The sequence below is a fragment of the Falco naumanni genome, chromosome 9 (genome assembly GCF_017639655.2).
Source record: "Falco naumanni isolate bFalNau1 chromosome 9, bFalNau1.pat, whole genome shotgun sequence".
NCBI classification, from domain to species: Eukaryota; Metazoa; Chordata; class Aves; order Falconiformes; family Falconidae; genus Falco; species Falco naumanni.
Window position 1 is genome coordinate 50,615,955 of NC_054062.1, and position 18,407 is coordinate 50,634,361.

General features: G+C 39.5%; 1 protein-coding gene across 2 annotated transcripts in view; it reads left to right on the forward strand.

Annotated features, from left to right (window-relative positions):
• Positions 1–18,407, forward strand: part of DOCK1 (dedicator of cytokinesis 1) — a 319,815-nt gene that overhangs the window by 275,627 nt on the left and 25,781 nt on the right. For both annotated transcript variants that reach the window (XM_040605768.1, XM_040605769.1), the window contains exons 41-47: positions 1,990–2,131; positions 2,359–2,437; positions 2,734–2,818; positions 4,502–4,588; positions 8,151–8,327; positions 9,592–9,675; positions 14,761–14,898. In XM_040605768.1, coding sequence (XP_040461702.1) covers positions 1,990–2,131; positions 2,359–2,437; positions 2,734–2,818; positions 4,502–4,588; positions 8,151–8,327; positions 9,592–9,675; positions 14,761–14,898 — 792 coding nt within the window. The remainder of the gene's footprint in view (positions 1–1,989; positions 2,132–2,358; positions 2,438–2,733; positions 2,819–4,501; positions 4,589–8,150; positions 8,328–9,591; positions 9,676–14,760; positions 14,899–18,407) is intronic.

An 18,407-nucleotide genomic window follows, 5' to 3' on the forward strand; every position in this document is an offset into this window, starting at 1 on the left:
TGCTCAGCAGCGAGGGGTTGCCCTGAACGGCAGCGGGCAGAGCGGACCCTTCTGGCCGAGTGAGCGGGGGGCCGTGGGCCAGGCTGACCCAGCCTCGGACCCAACCCTGGGCATACAGGCAAGAATGCAGAGAGCACAACACAGCCTTCCCGTTAAGTGCTGTGTTAATCGCAGCATGGTGGGGGCTGGAGGGGCCCTCTGGAGCCCACCCCGTCCCACCCCCTGCTAGAGCAGGGTCCCCCAGAGCAGGCTGCGCAGAGCCGCGTCCAGGCGGGTTGGGGTGTCTGCAGAGCAGGAGAACCCCACAGCCTCTCCGGGCAGCTGTGCCCGTGCTCACCCTCACAGCGCACAAGTTCTGCCCCACGCTCAGATGGAAGCCCCTGTGCTGCAGCCTGTGCCCGATGCCCCTTGTCCTGTCGCTGGGCACCGCCGAGAAGAGCCTGGACCCGTCCTCCTGGCACTCGCCCTTAAGATCTTTGTAGGCGCTGGTGAGATGCCCTCTCCCTCTTCTCCAGGCTGAACATGCCCAGCTCTCTCAGCCTTTCCCCATAAGGCAGATGCTCTGGTCCCCTCTTCACCTTGGTACCCTCCTCTGGCCCCTCTCCCGTAGCTCCCTGTCTCTCCTGAACTGGGGAGCCCAGCACTGGACCCAGCACCCCAGATGTGCCTCACCAGGGCAGAGCAGAGGGGGAGGATAAACCAGTTAGTCAAAGGGATGCGAGGCAGAGTGGTGTTAGTCTGAGATATTAATATTGAACTGCTTTTTCTCTTCACAAGTGTGAAGGACTGGGGGGTTTTAAGTGTGGGGAAACACCATGCTTTACAAAAGCTGTGTGGATTGGTCAGTTTGCAAGAAATGAACAATAAAAACTCTGAAAAATAGGCTATTAAGTGCCTTGCTGATTGAGAAAACCCTCAACACAAACTTCTTCTACTGCACTGTTCCCTGTGAATTATATATACATTAATTACAGGTATATGTACACTTCTTAGGTGTCTGCTCTTTCTTCTTTTTTTTTTTTTTTCTTTCCCTAAACAGAGAGTATTCATGCCTCTACTGTGCATTTCAAAAGGCACCACTGCAGTACTAAGCCCAACTGGGCAAACATAAACTGTTCCAGTTTTCTACCCCAGCCATAACTCCCTTTTTCTAATAAGTGCTGTATAATTTTTTCACCAAATGTTCAGTTTGAGATGAGATGATATCAAAACTTTCATATGTTTGACCAGTTAAAAAATGCAAGTAGCCTTTTACATTTTTCTTTAGAATTTAATGTGCTTGTTCAGTATATAAATGGACTGTATAAAATATATCTTAATTTTCATTATGGTTAGAAGAAGAAACCAATACTTAGAAATACAATATACTGAATTTGAAAGTTATGCTGTGTGCAGACAACTGTACAATGGCAGAAATCTAATCAACTAATATGGAGGCCAGGGTGTATCAATATTTCTGAAAGAGTCAGGATCTTTGGACTTTCCTCCTAAAATCAGCATTGTTTTCTGTTTATGCTGTTCCCTGCTACTCTTGCTTGCTCACCTCAGTGCTTTTTATAAATGTTTGTGCATCAAAAGCCTACCTCTTTTTATTTAAGCCAATTCTAACATTAGCTGAGGAAGGTGGATGAGAGGAATTACGGAGGGAGATCTTGAATTTGGTAGAGGACATAATTTCTCTTAATATGTTTTCAATGGGCACCTATTTTACAGATCTTGGAAATAACGTATTTGGATCCTGTCGAATTGAACGTGGTTTGTACTTACGCCTAAAGGTGTGTGCTGTATGGTCTCATTGCTGAATTGGAGGCAAGGAAATCCACCTGGGCTTTATTGAAGTGGCATAAAAGATTTGTAAACTATCGATTATATTGTAACGTGAGGAATGTAAAATTTCTCACTTAACAGCATTGGAGTCAATGCTTCTGAGATCCCAGTTCATTACTGGGGATAATGGTCTTAGGATTTCATCTCTCAATTTGTTTCCAGAACAAAGTCTTCATTTACCGAGGAAAGGAGTATGAACGCCGCGAAGACTTTGAAGCAAGGTTATTGACTCAGTTTCCAAACGCCGAAAAAATGAAGACGACATCAGCACCGGGTGATGACATCAAAGGCTCCTCCGGCCAGTGTATCCTTGGCTTGTACAGTGGCTCCTGCAGCCGCACGCGTTGAGTATTTACAGCCAACGCGAGCAGGAGACTGTTGCACTTCTGCCTTTGTGGGTGTAACGCGTTCATTTGGTTGGTCTGCGTCTTTCTTTTGTGTGCCCTTTTTTTTGTCCCTTTTTTTGTGTGCCCCCTGAGCTGCCCCTGTGTGACGGAGATTCACTGTTCGGTTCTTGACCCCTGTGTTCAGATATTCAGTGCTTTACTGTAAAGCCAAAACTGGATTTACCGTCTAAATTTCACAGGCCGGTGTCAGAACAGATCGTGAGGTGAGTTTGGGTTGGTTTTGAAATTTCAGTCCGTCTCCTTTATAATAAATATTTAAACTGGTTCCTGTTGTTGTATAACAAATCTGTACACGGTCAAGGACGGCAGTAATTGTGATGACATTTCATAGGTATTCTTAATATTAACAGAGATTCCGTCGAACCCACTGGAAAGCCATGATCCCATAAACATGTTATATTTATGCATAAGTGTTTGGGGTTTTTTCTAGTACTAGAGTTTAGCAGCAATTCCTAAACAGATGGCATTGGGTATTGATTGTCCTTTTCCCTTTTTTCAGTTTCTATAGGGTGAATGAAGTCCAACGGTTTGAGTATTCACGCCCTGTTCGGAAAGGAGAGAAAAACCCAGACAACGAGTTTGCGGTAAAAAAAAAAGAAAGAAAGAAAGAGAGAAAGAGAGAAAGAAAGAAAGAAAGAAAGAAAGAAAGAAAGAAAGAAAGAAAGAAAGAAAGAAAGAAAGAAAGAAAGAAAATGGAATACTTTTGGAGTTTGCTTGTTTATTCCCCTCTATTTTGAGAATCTGAAACATTCATTATGCTTTGGTTGTTGAAAAATAGGTTTAAATGTGATTATTTTTCATAGAAATTCAGTTAAACCAATTTATCGTTTTCTGGTTTACACCACTAGAAAAAATGGACAAAGCTGTATTTGCTTTGTTAAAAACCAGCTGTTTTGAGAAATTTTAAAATGGCTATACCTGAAAAGATAGATGTCTCTTGTGAAATCTTGTCTTTCCATGAAGATTCTAGTCAGGCATCTAAAAATCTTTTTGCAGTAATACCATTTTTTTTTTTACTAAACCATATGTTTCATCTAATGGTCAATAAAATTCCCTTTGAGCACAGCTTGTATTCATCAAAACGTTTACAACAGGTTACATCAAGTTGATTGCCTTTTTTTTTATAGCCACCATTTTATTCACAGGGGTTCTAGTGGGCGCAGTTAGTAGTAAAGTAGTAGTAGTAATTAAAGTAATAAATTAATGCATCATTTCTTGAGCAAAGAACTCGGTTTTCTGTGTAGTAGCAGGTTCTAATCTACTAAATGTGCCAATAAATGCCGAGTACTTGGTTTCCTACAGCTAAGACTGGGTATTCATTCAGAGACTCCTTTAGTGTATGTGACTTCCCTTGATGGCTGTTATATCAAAAATTTATAATTTACTAATCTGTGTGGGTTTAGCTGAGGTGGTAGGAGATCCTATTTTTCTAAAAGCATAATGCTAGACTGGAGCACTACAGTTCACGATACCTTTTGAGTATAGATAAAAAAAATTTAGGTGTATCTAAATCACGTTGAAATTACTTCTTCTGTTAATGGAGGATGGAATAAACAATTCCGTTTTTAAAAAAACTCATAATAAATAAGAGGAACCACCAACGTATGCCAGTTGTAACCAAATCGGATCAGGAAATGCCTTTGACATTGGTTATGAACCAAATACACACATGTGGAGGAAGAGATGTTAATTCACGCATCCTTCCATTCAATCCAGTGAGATGTTACAACGAAGCCATTGCAGGTTACAGCTCAGGTGAAATCACAGAATCACAAATTCAGGTCAGGATGGGACCTTGGGTCCAACCCCGGCCCCAGGCAGGGCCAGCTCTGGGTCAGACCCGGCTGCTCAGGGCTTTACCCCAGCGGGTCTTGAAACCTCTGAGGATGGAGACAGCACCAGCTCTCCGGGGAACCCAGCTCCCCTGCCCTCCTGGGGCAGAAGCTTTCCCCATATCAAGATGATGTGGTTTTGCAGAGGATGGTACTTAAAAGCCCTTGTGGGAAAAATGGCAGTCTGGTAAAACCGGTGGATTTTTCACATAGCGTTCTCCTTTGGTAAGAGAGCAGTTGTTCTCTACTAAATGATGTATCAAATTTGAATCGGTGCCACCCCATCCCCTCCCCGAGCAGATACCCCCTGAAGTTCCCCCCGGCTTCGTAATGTCTGTCGTACTGTGGTTCCTTTTCCTGGTGATAATGTTCTAAGGCTTCGCTTAAGATAACAGCTATCCATCTGATAATGCGCTGTTTATGTGATGTTTGCAGAATATGTGGATTGAGAGAACCATCTATGTGACAGCGTATAAATTACCAGGGATTCTGAGGTGGTTTGAAGTCAAATCAGTTTTCATGGTAAGATCAATTTGGCTTTATTGAGATCGCATGAAAGAATGGGGCTCTTAAACAGCCAGGGAGCGTTTGGATGTCTGTGTGACTGCGCTTCAGGTCTGTGAACAAGCAATCAATGGGACTGTATCTGGCATGCTAAGGCAAGGGGAAATTGCTTGCTGAGGATGCTGGTTATTGATGGAGGGTGACTCAAGTAACGCTTTCCCACTCCTGAGAGAAGGAAATGTGGGCTGGCTCTTCCTGGCCGTTCGGGCAAGGGCCCATCGGATGCTTGAAATGCTGCTGGGAAGCGTTCCTGGCTTTCAGCAGGTGACCATTGCAGCCTGTGGTGTGAGCCTCGTGCCCGAAATCCAAAGAGACCCGAGGTGTTTCAGGGGAACCCTGCCACATCAAAATAAAACTAGTCTGAATTTTGGAAAAGAGGGATTTGGGTGGTTTGATGGTAGTTTATTGAAAATATACCATCAATCAGATGCGTTGTATGTGTTTGCATTTTTTCTATGCTTATCCTTTGTGACTGAAGGTCAGTTTTGTTTCTTTTCCAGAGTTAGCTAAAATATACCCCTAGCAACCTCGCAGAGTAACTCTGAAGTACGCCCTTCTCTGTTCTACCATTTAGAGTGTTTAGATAAGACATACCCATTAAATGCCTTTAAGATTAAATTATTCTTAACGCAGCTGTAATTTTTAAGTAGCAATAAAAACATTGTTACTGCAGTTTATAAATCTCTCGTGAGGCTTATTTTTAAAGGAAAAGATCAATTTGCATATGATTAATTAAAACCTTTTTCATTGCTCCATTGAGGTTATGTTGGACAGTTGTATTTAGATGAACAGAAGTAATGCAGAAAATTACTATGGTATCTATAGTAACAGAATATGAATGTGATGTTTGACAGTAACAGGCAGCTGAATAAAACGCATTGAATTTTTAATGAATTTTGTGTTTTCAATATAATCCTGATAGAGAAGATTGTATTTATCTTCATGATTGCAAAAAAGTGTTGTTTGTAAAGGCTGGAAAATCTGTTGAAAGTCTCTTTTCCTTATGAGTTAAGAGCGCAGCCTGACAGGCTGCTTTATGCAGGCAATTTGTATACACGCACCTTTAACGCTATGCTTGTCATCGAAATGTGCATAAATCCTGGCAGAGTGCTTTCTATAAGCTTTTTGTAAGTAAGGCTTATATTGGGCGCATAGTTGAAAAATTATACCAGAATAGAACTTAATAATATGTGGGAAGATGGCAACGAATACCTTTTGACCTAGCTCTAGCGTAGTTACTGCAAAATTGGTATTGACTTTCTTCAAGATTCCTGCCAGCTAAAATGCTGGAAGCAGGATCACAAGGTTTACATCCCTGTAATGCTAAATTTTGATTATAGATACAGATATTGATGTTTTACTAAACAGGATGAATTAAAGTAGCTTTGCACATTTCATATTTTATTGATGGACCTGCAATATCTTTAAAGGAAGAGGTGAGATCATATCAAATCAGTGCTGAGAGAGAACCGAGTAATTTAATAAATGCAGTGTATTATGTTACATAACCCATAGGAACATGCATAATTTCCCTAAATCTGATTGCTTTTAGAATTCTTTCTGAGTACTTTTACCTAAGCCTTTTTCAATCTGTTCATTATCTGCAAGGAATCTGTTGTACACATTCATTATTCTGTACCTGATTTGTTTTAGCCGGACACAAGTGGTTTCAGGGGAAAAATTTGCTGAGGCCAGCCAGTGACTTAGAAACTGGATTTTTGAATTGCACTTAGTTTAAAAAGGACAAATGCTAATCTTCCTTCTGTTTTAATGTTTCATTTTCTAGTGTTGCAAATGTATAGCATTTCTGTTTGCTCTGAATAGATGGCGTAGTGTCCGGAGTTAGCAAGATACTTGGAACAAGGCTCATGATTTACAAGTATAGGTATTTTTAATAAATAGCTTTCAGTAAGTTCCAAAGCACAGTATACAGTATTAGGATGGGAACTGCAATTCTCCATCTGCTTTTAAAAAATTAGAGGGGGGATTGTAAGAGTAGTAGAAGAAAGGAGAATGAGAAAGAAAGCCATGATTGCCGATACACAAAAGTCAAAAAAGATGTCTGTCAGCTCAATGAGTGCTGATTTCTGTAGATATTCAAGAGCATTAAAAGCAATGGTTCATCAACAGATTATTGCGTAGTGATAAGCCCATTAATACAAATGACAGAATCCTAAATTTAGCTTACAGTGTTCGTGACAGTTCTTGCCGGATCAGCGGTTGAATACGGTCTCACTTTCCCGGTCCGGATTTGGTGGGTAGCGCGTTCGGCTCTGACCTGCCGCCATCCTCTGGCCGAGGGAGCCTGGGCTGCCCGCAGCCACCGCAGCACCGCGGCGGGCTGCTTCCTTCCAGAACAATTCACCAGGCAGACATTTAAACATGCTAATTAAAACATCCTAGATGTAATCAGATGCCAGGTGTAAGAGTAGCAACTACAGAGATTTGATTATAAGTGCTTCTCAGAAACATGGTAAGCAGCTGATAGCCAGGTAGAAGTGCTTCTTTGTTTATGTAGCATTTATGTAAATTAGGGTGTAATCAAATATACACTTGCGTTTTCCTCGCAGGCCTCGATTAACCTTCCTTTTCTGATCCTACCACATCATTTTTTTAATGTAAGTAGGTTATGTCTTCCGCTGAAGACTGTCTACACTCTGGATCACTGCACGTTAGCAGTTTTTAGCCTATTCACTCAATGTACATATTTTAGCAATATTTTAAGTATTGTAATACTGCGTTTACAACATGAGCAGCTGACATGCTGAAAAACAGTATCCGATCATAAATAGTAGTTGGAGATTATTCAATTAAAATAAAGCAAGTTCTACACATAGTAAGAGCTAATCCACCCCATGAGGACATCTGAGGAGCTCCCCTCATTGAAGTCCAGGCTATGTGAGGAAGAAAATTTCTTACTTCAGGTTATCAACTTTCAGATGAAGAAAATGCAACCTTGTGGGAAAAAGCAGAGCTGATAGCTTAAAAGTCATCTCTTCAACATATTAAACATGATTTCCTTGGAAATATGCTAAAATAATCACTGCAAAAACATCTTCTTGATTTTTGAGCTCCTTAGGATTACATTTTCCATCAGAAAATCCACATTAAGTTATCATTTCTTTCTTGCTGTTACATTAAGCTGGATCTTCTTTGTACTGCTAAAACTCACTGACTCGTAATCTCTCATGTTCTCCTTAATCCTCCAAAAACCTCACGTGATTCCTGTCAGAGCCTTTCTAAGTGTTTTGCTGTTGTGCTGAGATGTCATCTGTCCTACAGCAGCAAAATGCGTTTGACTTTCTCCACTGATATTGATTATTGTATCAGTTCCTGTGGTGTACAGATACCCAAAATCTAAACGCCTGAAACCACCCTTTCTGTTAATGATTGGTTAAAATATCTTTTGTTCTGAAATTCCTGGAATGTTTCTAATAGTGGTGGTTTGGTGGACAGCCAGTTCTGCGTCAGGTTAAAAACTCTCCTCCTTGATTAAAACTTCCTTTTGTTTTTATTTTAGGTTGAAATTAGCCCACTGGAAAATGCAATAGAAACCATGCAGCTGACAAATGATAAGATCAATAATATGGTTCAACAGCATTTAAATGATCCAAATCTACCCATCAACCCCCTCTCGATGCTCCTGAATGGCATTGTGGATCCTGCAGTCATGGGAGGGTTCACAAACTATGAGAAGGTAGCGTCAAAATTCTCTCTCCTGCAGTGCTTCACCTCTTGGAGCCTGCACTGCCCTGGCGTGCTGCGGGGCGGGCGGCTGTTCGTATAGAAATAGCACGTGTGTTTCCCCTCCTCTGGGCTTTGTAGGGTGATGCTGAAAACTTCAGATTTGTAATGTCTTTCTGATATTTATGGATACGTTTGTGTCTTTCTACATTTGAAGTAAGAGTTCATCGCATCGTAGAATCACAGAACTGTTTGGGTTGGAAGGGACCTTGAAGACCATCTCGTTCCACCACACGCCCCCCCCCCCCGTGGGCAGGGACCCCTCCCAGCAGCCCAGGCTGCTCCCGGCCCCATCCAGCCTGGCTCAGTTGGTTGATATGTTTATCAGCAAGAGTAATTATGTAGGGATGTGGTGGACAATTACTGACAAGAGACCAAGACTGATGACATTCTCCATGTGTGCTCTGATGTGCTTGGACATTGGAGCTGAAGCAGGAATTTCTGGGTGAACTTCAGTGCCCAAAGTAACCGATTGCAATTCTCTCCCTTGCTTTCCAGTGCAGGAGTTTTTAAAGGATGAATCAAATGGTAGAGACTTATGAGATACCAGTCACTTGCAAATATGTCTACATAATCTTAGCGGCATGTTTACAACATTAGCTTTTAAAGTTATGCGGGATAAGATACTAACATTGGGAAACCATAAATGCAGTATCTGTTATTTATGTTGTGAACATTAATAATATTTTTTTTATAAATTTTATTTTTTTAAGTTAAAATTATTTTATAATTTTAATTAATCATGCACAAACAACATGTGTGTTGTAACATAAACAGAGAAGTTACATGCTGATGGACATGTTTATCCCTGAAGGACCCTTCATGTCCTTCATGAAGGACATGAAGGACCCTTTATGTCCTTCTCTCAGCCATTTCATCTACTAAAAGTTCTTACACCCTGGGAACTGCTAGGAGGACATCTCAGAGAGCACAGAGCCTGGGCCAAGTCCTCTGTAGGGTGACCCTTGAGATTTGGTCTCAATCACCATGCGCTCATCTGCCTACTTTACTGGTTGCAAGAGATTAATGTCTTAATCTCAAAACCTTGTTACATTCTATGTCTCTTTCCCAGATTTTCACTTTGTATTTGGAGCTGTTGCTGCTATTTTGCAAAACTTTTTGTTTGATTCATTTATCTTTGCTGTAGGTAATTCTTCCATGGTAGTACAGGTTGATTCATTTTCTGCAGTAACTGCTCATTTCTCTCTCTTGACTAGGCCTTCTTCACTGAAAAATATATTCATGAGCATCCAGAAGATCATGACAAGATTGAAAAACTGAAGGACCTGATCGCTTGGCAGGTAAAGAAACCTTAAGTCAGATTGGTCTGAGCCAACTGCTGTACAAAGGCAGTTTCATGTCACTATTGAGAAAATTCTTTGCCATTTAAAACTGCCCTGGAACTGGAACTAAAGTTCATTTTTTCAAATCCGACATAATTTGTCATTTGATAAACCCACAAGGAACAAATATGATCAGCTTGGGTTTTTCTTTTCCTTTTTTAATTTATAACCATAATACCGTGAAAATGTCCCATCTATATCAAATTTGAAAATATTCTGTAATAATGTTGGTTGGTATTACTGGCCGTTTAGTTTTGCATTTTCATTTTATGAGGCTGATGTCAGAAATTCTTCTCGGACAGTAAGCTGAAATGCCCAGCCCTGAGTGCCTCCTCCCACTTGCAGGCACTGGGATGGGTTTTAGTTACCTATTCACTTCTTTCTTCAACCAACACATTTTCCATTTATTAAGTACTTTCGAAGTACACTTACAGTTCCTTTTAGCACAGAATACTACATGGGAGAGTTGCAAAAACTAATTTGCATGCAAAATTCATCTAGATGCTCACATAGCTTCATTTGCTGTGTAATTTAACATGGTACGAAAGCATCAGTGATGCACAACGCGTGTGAATTCCCTGGTATTTTTATGACGTGTTAGCGTAGAAACCATTTAAATGTGGGGTCACACAGGTAGTAATTGCTAAACTGGGACTGGAAGGCAGGTTTCCAGCCCTGTGCTCGACACAAAGCAGGAGCCCTCCTGCGTGAAGAGCTGCATTTACAGGTACCAAAGAGTATTTTTCAGGACAAACAAGAAACAATTCCAGTTTTGTTCCATAGATGCTGACCAGGCCTTTTCCAGTGGTCTCAGGATAATTTCATGGTAACTAAAAAAAATACCAACGTCTGGAAATGTTTTTCCCACAGAAGAAGAAAGTGCATAATTGTCTTTTTATATTCAGCTCTCTCTTTATAATAAAGGGAGTCATTTACATTTCTATTGGTTTCAATCTTAGAGGTAGTAGAACCAAAGATGCAGAATCCAAAAAAAAAAAAATAACACCAAACAAAAAAACCAAAAACCAAACCACTGAAGACCATAAAACTATCACTCTTTTGGTCTGGGGAAAAAAAAAAGTATTTATTTATTTATTTGGTGGTTTGGTTATTTATTTATTTATTTTCTTGTGAGCTGTTACAGAAGATTAGATTTTAGGAGCTTTAAGTTTTATAGAGGAAGATAATTTTATCCCAGAAGACTTAACTTCATGTCAGCTCTCCGTCTTTGCCTCTGATAGCGATACTTCAAATGAATTACAAACACACTTTTCCTCAGCCAAGATTCACTTTGGTGACATTTGTGTGTTAGAATAATATTACTATTTGAAAATATGTGTGAGAGCTAATCACACTGTATTTTTTTTATTCATTTATTTATTATTTATATATTTATATATTTATTTATTTATTCAGTGGTTTTAAATACATAATTTCCCATCAGTATTGATAGCAACCAGAAAAAAAAAAAAAAAAAAAGAGAAAGAAAAGGTAGGAAAAGATAGAAAAACTATTTTTATATCTGAAAAACCTTTTTACTAAAAGGTCTAACCCTTTCACTGTGGAAATCAGTGCTTTTAAATTACCTTAGCTGTTTCATATACATTTAGTCTATCCTAAGACTTAAACCTCGCCTCAAATTGTTTTCAGTTGTCAGAGCAGAGGTAGCTGAGGAGACGGGAGCAGGATGGGGAGCTGGCTGCCAGCATCCGCTGGTGTCAGGGGAGGGAGTTGTTATGGAAACTTCCCAAAGTGAGGCAGTGGTCTGAATTCATCATGGGCTTGACAGTGATTGAAAGCGAAAATGAGTTTTCATTTTTCAATAATGTGGGGCTTGGAGTTTTGCAATCACACAGAGATTTTCTTTATGCTGTATAAATCAATCTGGATATATGAAAGAGTAGCCTGACAATCGTATTATCACCTGACTCATTAAATTTAGGGGGGGGTCTATCTCCTTATCTTTTCCTCCGTTGTGCTGTGGAATTCATGCTCTTCAGGATATTGTCCTTTTATAATTCCTGTGAACTTTATGTATAAGTTTCTTTCTATTATTTTTTCAGATAAATATAATGAGTAGAGCAATGTCCATTTTTGTCCATCTTAGTGCTTTTCCAGCTTAGAAAAAAATGCTTCCATGCAACTACATCATTTCAAACGGATCTTTCATTTTAACATGAAGATAATGAAATGATTGATTGAAATTATGGTAATGACATGAATAATCAATGAAGTTAATTGGTCTGTATTTAGCTAATATATTTACAGCATGCCAAAACTAGTATGTCACATAAAAATCTTGTGCTGCTTCTATATAGCTGAAAGAATTTTAGCATAGATTTTACAATCATATTTTATGATACCATTATTATGAAAGATTTTCTTTTTAAGATTTAAGATTAATAATTCAAATCTATGTAGCTTTTTGGTTCTTTTCAGCCAAGCGTATCAAGATCTTAAAAAAAAAAAAAAAAAAAAGAAAATCAGGGAATAATTTTAAGTTGCAGTGAAAGTGTATAAAATTTTAGTATCGACAAAGATTAGAGTTACAAAATAGTGTTATGTGGAGCTGGTTTCCTTTCTCATTCAGCTCATTCATTTCTAGCTCAGCTGCTTATGTTACCTTTACTGTTTTGTTCATCTCTCCAAAGGTGAGGACGCCCTGTAGGGTTTTTTGAAATAGAGCCCTAAGCAAACCCCCCCATTGCTTCAAAGCCAAACGAACTGGCAATATAGTGAACGCGGCAAAATTCTGCCTCTGTCTGCACATCCGACAAAGATTCCTACCGGTTTAAAATTCAGTGTCACTCGTCACCAGATTTCCCTGTGTGGATGTCTGGAAAAGAGGTGTCAGAAGAGTTTGGAATTTAGTAGAGGACGGTGAAGCAGAAATGGTATAACAGTATGAAGGTACTTTCTCTCCGTACTTAATAAATATTTAAAGGATTAAGTGGTCTTGGACAGGGAGACCAAATACCGTGACTCAGAAATCTCACAGAAGTTCTGTAGCAAAGCCGCGGGAAGTTTATTAAATTCAGCTTCTTTAAAGGAATAGCAAGGATTTTCTTCTTCTTCTGTGGTTTCTGGTCTTCTTTCATTCCCTTATAGTCGGTGCCTCCTCTTGCCAGTTCCTTGGTCTCCCAGCAGTTCCCGTACAAGGAGGCCACCAGCCTTTAGGTGCTCACGTTCTCCCAGCCCAGCCCGCTCCCAGCAGCCCTGCCCATCAGCCCTCCCATTATTTTATTTCTCCAAGTTCCAGAAGATCTCCAGGGCTGGTGGTGTACGCCCGGTGCATGCCAACAGTTGAAATGCTCCTTAGCACCTTCAATTTGGGGCACAGAAGGAAGCACCTACTTTTTCTTTTTCTTTTTTTTTTTTTTTTTTTCCGTACTGGGGCATTTTCCTACAAAAAAAAATGTCATTTACTTCACATTGTTTGATTTTCTAAATTGCAGATGGCTGATCCCTAGGACAGGCTCATTAGTGCATTTTCTGCTTGTAAAAATTATCTCAGAGCTGAAGCTTCGGACCCCACATGCACTTCGTCTTGGTAATTTGATACTTTTTTAAAGAATCCATTTAAAATGTCAGCAGGTTCTTTTAAATAAATGAGCCAAGTGACCACTGACACCTGCAAAATAGGAGGGTCACAGTGTGGCCTGATAATTATAACAACTTGGAAATTCTTTTACTTATTCCAAGCAGGGAAGTTTTCTGCTTTTGATGTTTAATTTTTGGAGAGTACAAATCCATATGGCTGTAAATAGAAGTGACTACAATAATATTTTTTTTTCATTATTCTTGCTTCTTTTGCAGTCTTTCAGGAGGAGAAACTGTGTCCATTTCAATAGTGCCAAATCACAGAGAATCATCTGGATAAGATTTCTCAAGTTATTTCATCTGCAATTCATCTGTGTATTTATTATTCTCCTTACTAATAAAGCTACTCCTTCTGATTGCTGTTCAGTCTTATTAGAAAAATCTGTTTTTAATCAGTATTATGATTTAATTATGAATTATTAAGCAGAAGCCTCTTAGCTTGATTGCTGCAGAGAATATCTAGTTTAGAATCAGAGCACTGTGTGGGCTGAAATGGACCTGAAAGAGGAAATATTTTTCCTAAGCTGGAGGTAGAAAACTCTAATGGTATGTCTGGATAGCTGTGGGAATGAAAACGTCTCCCTTAAAACATTTTAAAAGGTCAGCTACACCTCCACACTATGAAGTAATTATATAATCCTGTGTTGGCATGGGTATTTTGTGACAGAAGCCCTGAAGATAAATTATTATTTTCAGTTACAAAAGAGAATTAATTTGATTTTTTTTTTTCTCTTCTGTTCTGTTTACAAAGAAAATAAAATTTTTTGAGGGAGAAAGGTATGGTATATAAAGCTGTATGTTTTATTAATAAATATTGCTCTGCAATAGATACATGTCCAGGGATGTAGCTCATTTACAGTTTTAGAAATAGCATTTATTAAAGAAAGCATACAAGTATTTTCTCCTTCAAGGTTTTGTTTTCATGAAATTAGCAAAGGACTGATATTAATAACTTGGCGTGAGAGTCATCATTCATCAGTTTGCCGTTTTAAAGTACAGCGTGTATGGGGGCCTGTGAATATAACATCAAAGGAATATTTGTGCTATCTGATAAATTCAGCTGTGCCTCCAGTATGTGGTTACTGGGCAGAACTAGGGCTGTATTAATTTTAAAGGACTTTGGTTAACAGAGAAGAAAGGAAATAACGTATAACAGATTTTTAGGTCCTTTTTTACTCTGTTGTGCTTCATATACAATAAATTATGATTATGATGATGAGAATTATTGTTATTATTATTGCTATTATTATTGTGGGGTTTATTATGGTGGTGGTCGTGGTTGTTGTTGTTGTTATCAATTTTATTGTTATTACTGCTGCTACTGCTACTACTACTATTCCATGAGGTCTTTCACTCCTCTTGCAACATCTGTGGGAGTCTTGCCGTAAGTTTTCACTTAGGAAAGACTGGGCAGACTGAAGCAACGTTAACTCTGCTTTCCAGATCCCATTCCTGGCGGAAGGCATCCGGATTCACGGGGAGAAGGTGACGGAGGCACTGCGGCCGTTCCACGAGCGGATGGAGGCTTGCTTCAGGCAGCTGAAAGACAAAGTGGAAAAACAGTACGGGGTCCGCGCTGTTGTAAGTTACCTGCTAACTTTATGTTTCCTAAATATGTGGAATTTCGTTAAGTTATGGGCAACTGTGTAATTCTGTGTTATAATTCCCACTGATTAAAAAAGCAATGTTGATGCAGCATTGCCTGGTTGTTCTCGGTGGTCATCTAATTATTAAATACTAAGCAGATGCTAGAAGACGTGTTCAGATGGTACTGTCATTCTCTAGTATGGGAACAGTTTCTAAATTTCCTGAATCTGTTCCTTGAAAGTCAGTGTCATTCTCCAGTATTCCATTTTTAAGGAATTGGTTTAAAAATTAAAAATAAAATTGGCACTATAGCGTGATTCTTCTAGAGCTGAATGTCACCTTTCTGCAGATGTAATTACTTTTGAGATGTGAGAGCTGTGCTGCTCTACAGTAGCGTGCAGTCTTACGTGCTGTAGCATCACCGTAAATGTAGGCAGGCAATAAAAAGGTAGTTGCTACTTAATGAGATTTAGTAGTGCTGGAGTTTATGCTTTTCTCTTTCCAACAAGCTATTTTCAGTTGCTGCTTCATGTTTAACATACGGCCAAGAATTTGGTGGCGTTTCCACTGGGCTTTTGTTCTGCTTTTAATTTGAGTGTCACCTCTTGGAGAGGAAAGTCAAAAGCCACAAGGATTGGGTGCTATTCTATGATCAGGTTTTAAAATTATTTAAAAAAAAACAAGATGCAAGCGGTTAGAATTACTCTAGGACTGACTATGCAGAGCTGATGTCCTAATAACACGTTGAAGGCTGCCGGGGTGAGCTTTGTCTTTGCCTGCTGGTAGTCCTGACAGCAGTGTTGTAAACACGCTGTAATTTTTAGGTTTATTTATGAAATGACAGCAGTACGTGAGACTTGGATATGCAGTACATATCTTCTCACTGCTCCAGAAAATAAAGCACATCTATTTACCAGAAAAGACCCATTTGTCCTCTAACACGGAGGTAGCCAGTGTTATTGGGCATGAACTACCAAGATGACCTGGCATGCTGTCAGCTCCCTCCCACCGGCACCCCATGCACCCCACTCCTGGGAGGAGGAGGATGGCATCCCAGGGTGCCAGTAGCCTGTCCTTGGCATCTTGGAAGTGCCAGGAAATTCTGGGGTTCCCCGTTTTTGCTGCAAAGGCTTCTAGCTGAACTTGGAATCGTCAGATCTGCTCACTGTTGAGTCGCTTTGTTCATTTTGGTTCAGGATATGTAACTGGGCTTCAAGCTATAGCACTTACCCTCTTTTTAGAGAAAATCTTACCTTCCGAAGAGCAAACAGTGTGGTATTATTTAGGACCATATGCATTTTCCCCAAATTGGTCTCAAGAATATCCTATACAAGAAACTATTTCTCACAAAAAGGACTGGTATTTAAACCAAATGATCTGGAAAAGCAGTGAGTTATTATTAAGATTGCACAGTTCCACCTTCTGTCAGCAAAAGCCGTCTAAAAGTGAGGGAACTCACCAGCAGAACATTAATTACTGGGCCATGGCTCAGGAAACCCAGCTTGCCAGCCTGCATTTTGCCATCTCGTCTCCACCCCGGGCTCTCCCTGGCACCCTGGAAGCAGATAAGGAGCTTGCACTGTAATCCCATGAACTGCTTAGAAAGCCAGTTAGCAGGTCCCAGCAGGTGAAGGACGTGGTATCAAATGGTAGGAGCTTCTCTTCAAGTGAGTTTGGCTTCCTTATGAAAACGCTAAATTGCTTGGTTGCCCCAGTTGGGGTTGAGTCATCATTTTTGGAGGTGCTGCATCAATTCACATGTGTGCTGAGGCAGATATAACTTCATGGGCTCAGAGTTTGAAGGTGATCTCTGCCACAAGGCTAAAAACATCTGTATTTGAGGTTTTCGCCGTGTACCTGAAAACTTAGTGTCTAAAGCACAATTGCACGGAGAGGAGATCACAGAGAAAATTATGCCATCTTCGTGCCCTTCCTGCCTTCCCATCTTTAAACCCTCCAAGGCAAGAGTGGGAGCTCCATCACAATCTAGTCCTTAATAAATTCAGAAAGAAAAGAATGAGAAATAGAAAAAAAAAGCAATTGTTAACATTTACAGGTTCTTCAGTTTTACCTCTGCCTCTAAATAAGCAGCAGTCACTAACTGATTCTCAAAATGGTGAAGTAACCGAGATCCACCTGAACAGCCCTAAACCAGCACCCTTTTCTGCTTGTGGTCACTAATGGGTGCATGCCACTGAGTTTATGGACGTTATGCCAATCACATGAATAGAAACAGGGTGTGAATTTGGTTCCATATTATCTGCAAAATCCCACAGAGATAAAAGTGGGTGATGCAGGATATGGTGAGGAAGAGAGCTTCAGCGTTCTGCTCAGCGGGATGCAGAGCATCCTGTACTAAGGAGGCAGCAAGAAAGATGCTGCAGCAGGCAGGGCAGCAAAAAAGTGCCAAGCAATGTTTTTCTCTAAGCGACCAAAATCATGGTGGAATAGTACGTGCCAGTGAAGCATTGTGTTGTACTTTCGACAGGCTTTCCTTCAGAGGTTAATTCTCACTTTTTTCTATAGCAATGACTTTTTTTTTTACTTTTTTTTTTTTTCAAATGGGACCACTGAGATCTTCTGGGGAGCATGCCAGCCTTTACGGTTTCCTTCTAAGTGATGTTCCGTTTGTAGTCCTTCAAATCCATTCTGGCTAACATATTTAGGAAGAGAAAAGTTCAAATAGTAATTTATTCCCAAGGAGAACAGGAATAATTGACATTAATGATACTTGCATGTCAGTCACTTCAGTAATGTACATTTACATCATCAGGGAGAATGACTAGAAAGTCATACGCAGGTGGTGTTATCTTTCTAATTTCACTCTACCCACCAGCAAGAATTGTCAGGATTCAGGGAGTTTTATCACTTTCGTCTTCCTTGTACAAGGCCAATTTGCTAGTAGTTGTCAGGGTGGAAAATATACCTGTAATTAAACAGCATGAAGTTCTTATTTGTTGACTGAAAGAATTCAATTATTTTATGCATATATCAGTTATTAATGACTAACAAAGCTTGTATAAATATTCAGAACTCTGAAATTGTCTGAAACAAAAAAAAAAAAATAGCTTTCATATGTTTTCTTCTTAACCTAGATGTCACTATTTAAATTGGCTCTCTTGACATAAAGTTCCTTTTACTGAGTTTTTTCTTGGTTTGTTTCATTTTTGCTTGTTTTCTTTTTAACTCCATTTCATTTAAATATACTGACAGGACAGTCACTTCAATTGCAGAGGTGGATTAAAAAAAAAAAAAAGGATTTGTAGAAAGCTCCTTTTTTAAAGCCCAGGTGTAAAAAAACCATGTAAATACCATTGAAACAAATGAATTACTGGAACATGTTTAAAATTATATATTTACCTATAAGGGCCTAAATATTTCTTCCTTGTCCATTAAATGGATTTTCATTAGAATTTGTTTCTTTGTTGTTACACACAATGTATAATTAAGTAATATAAAACTCTACATGGAAGAAAAATTGAACCTTTCCCCGTTACTTTTGG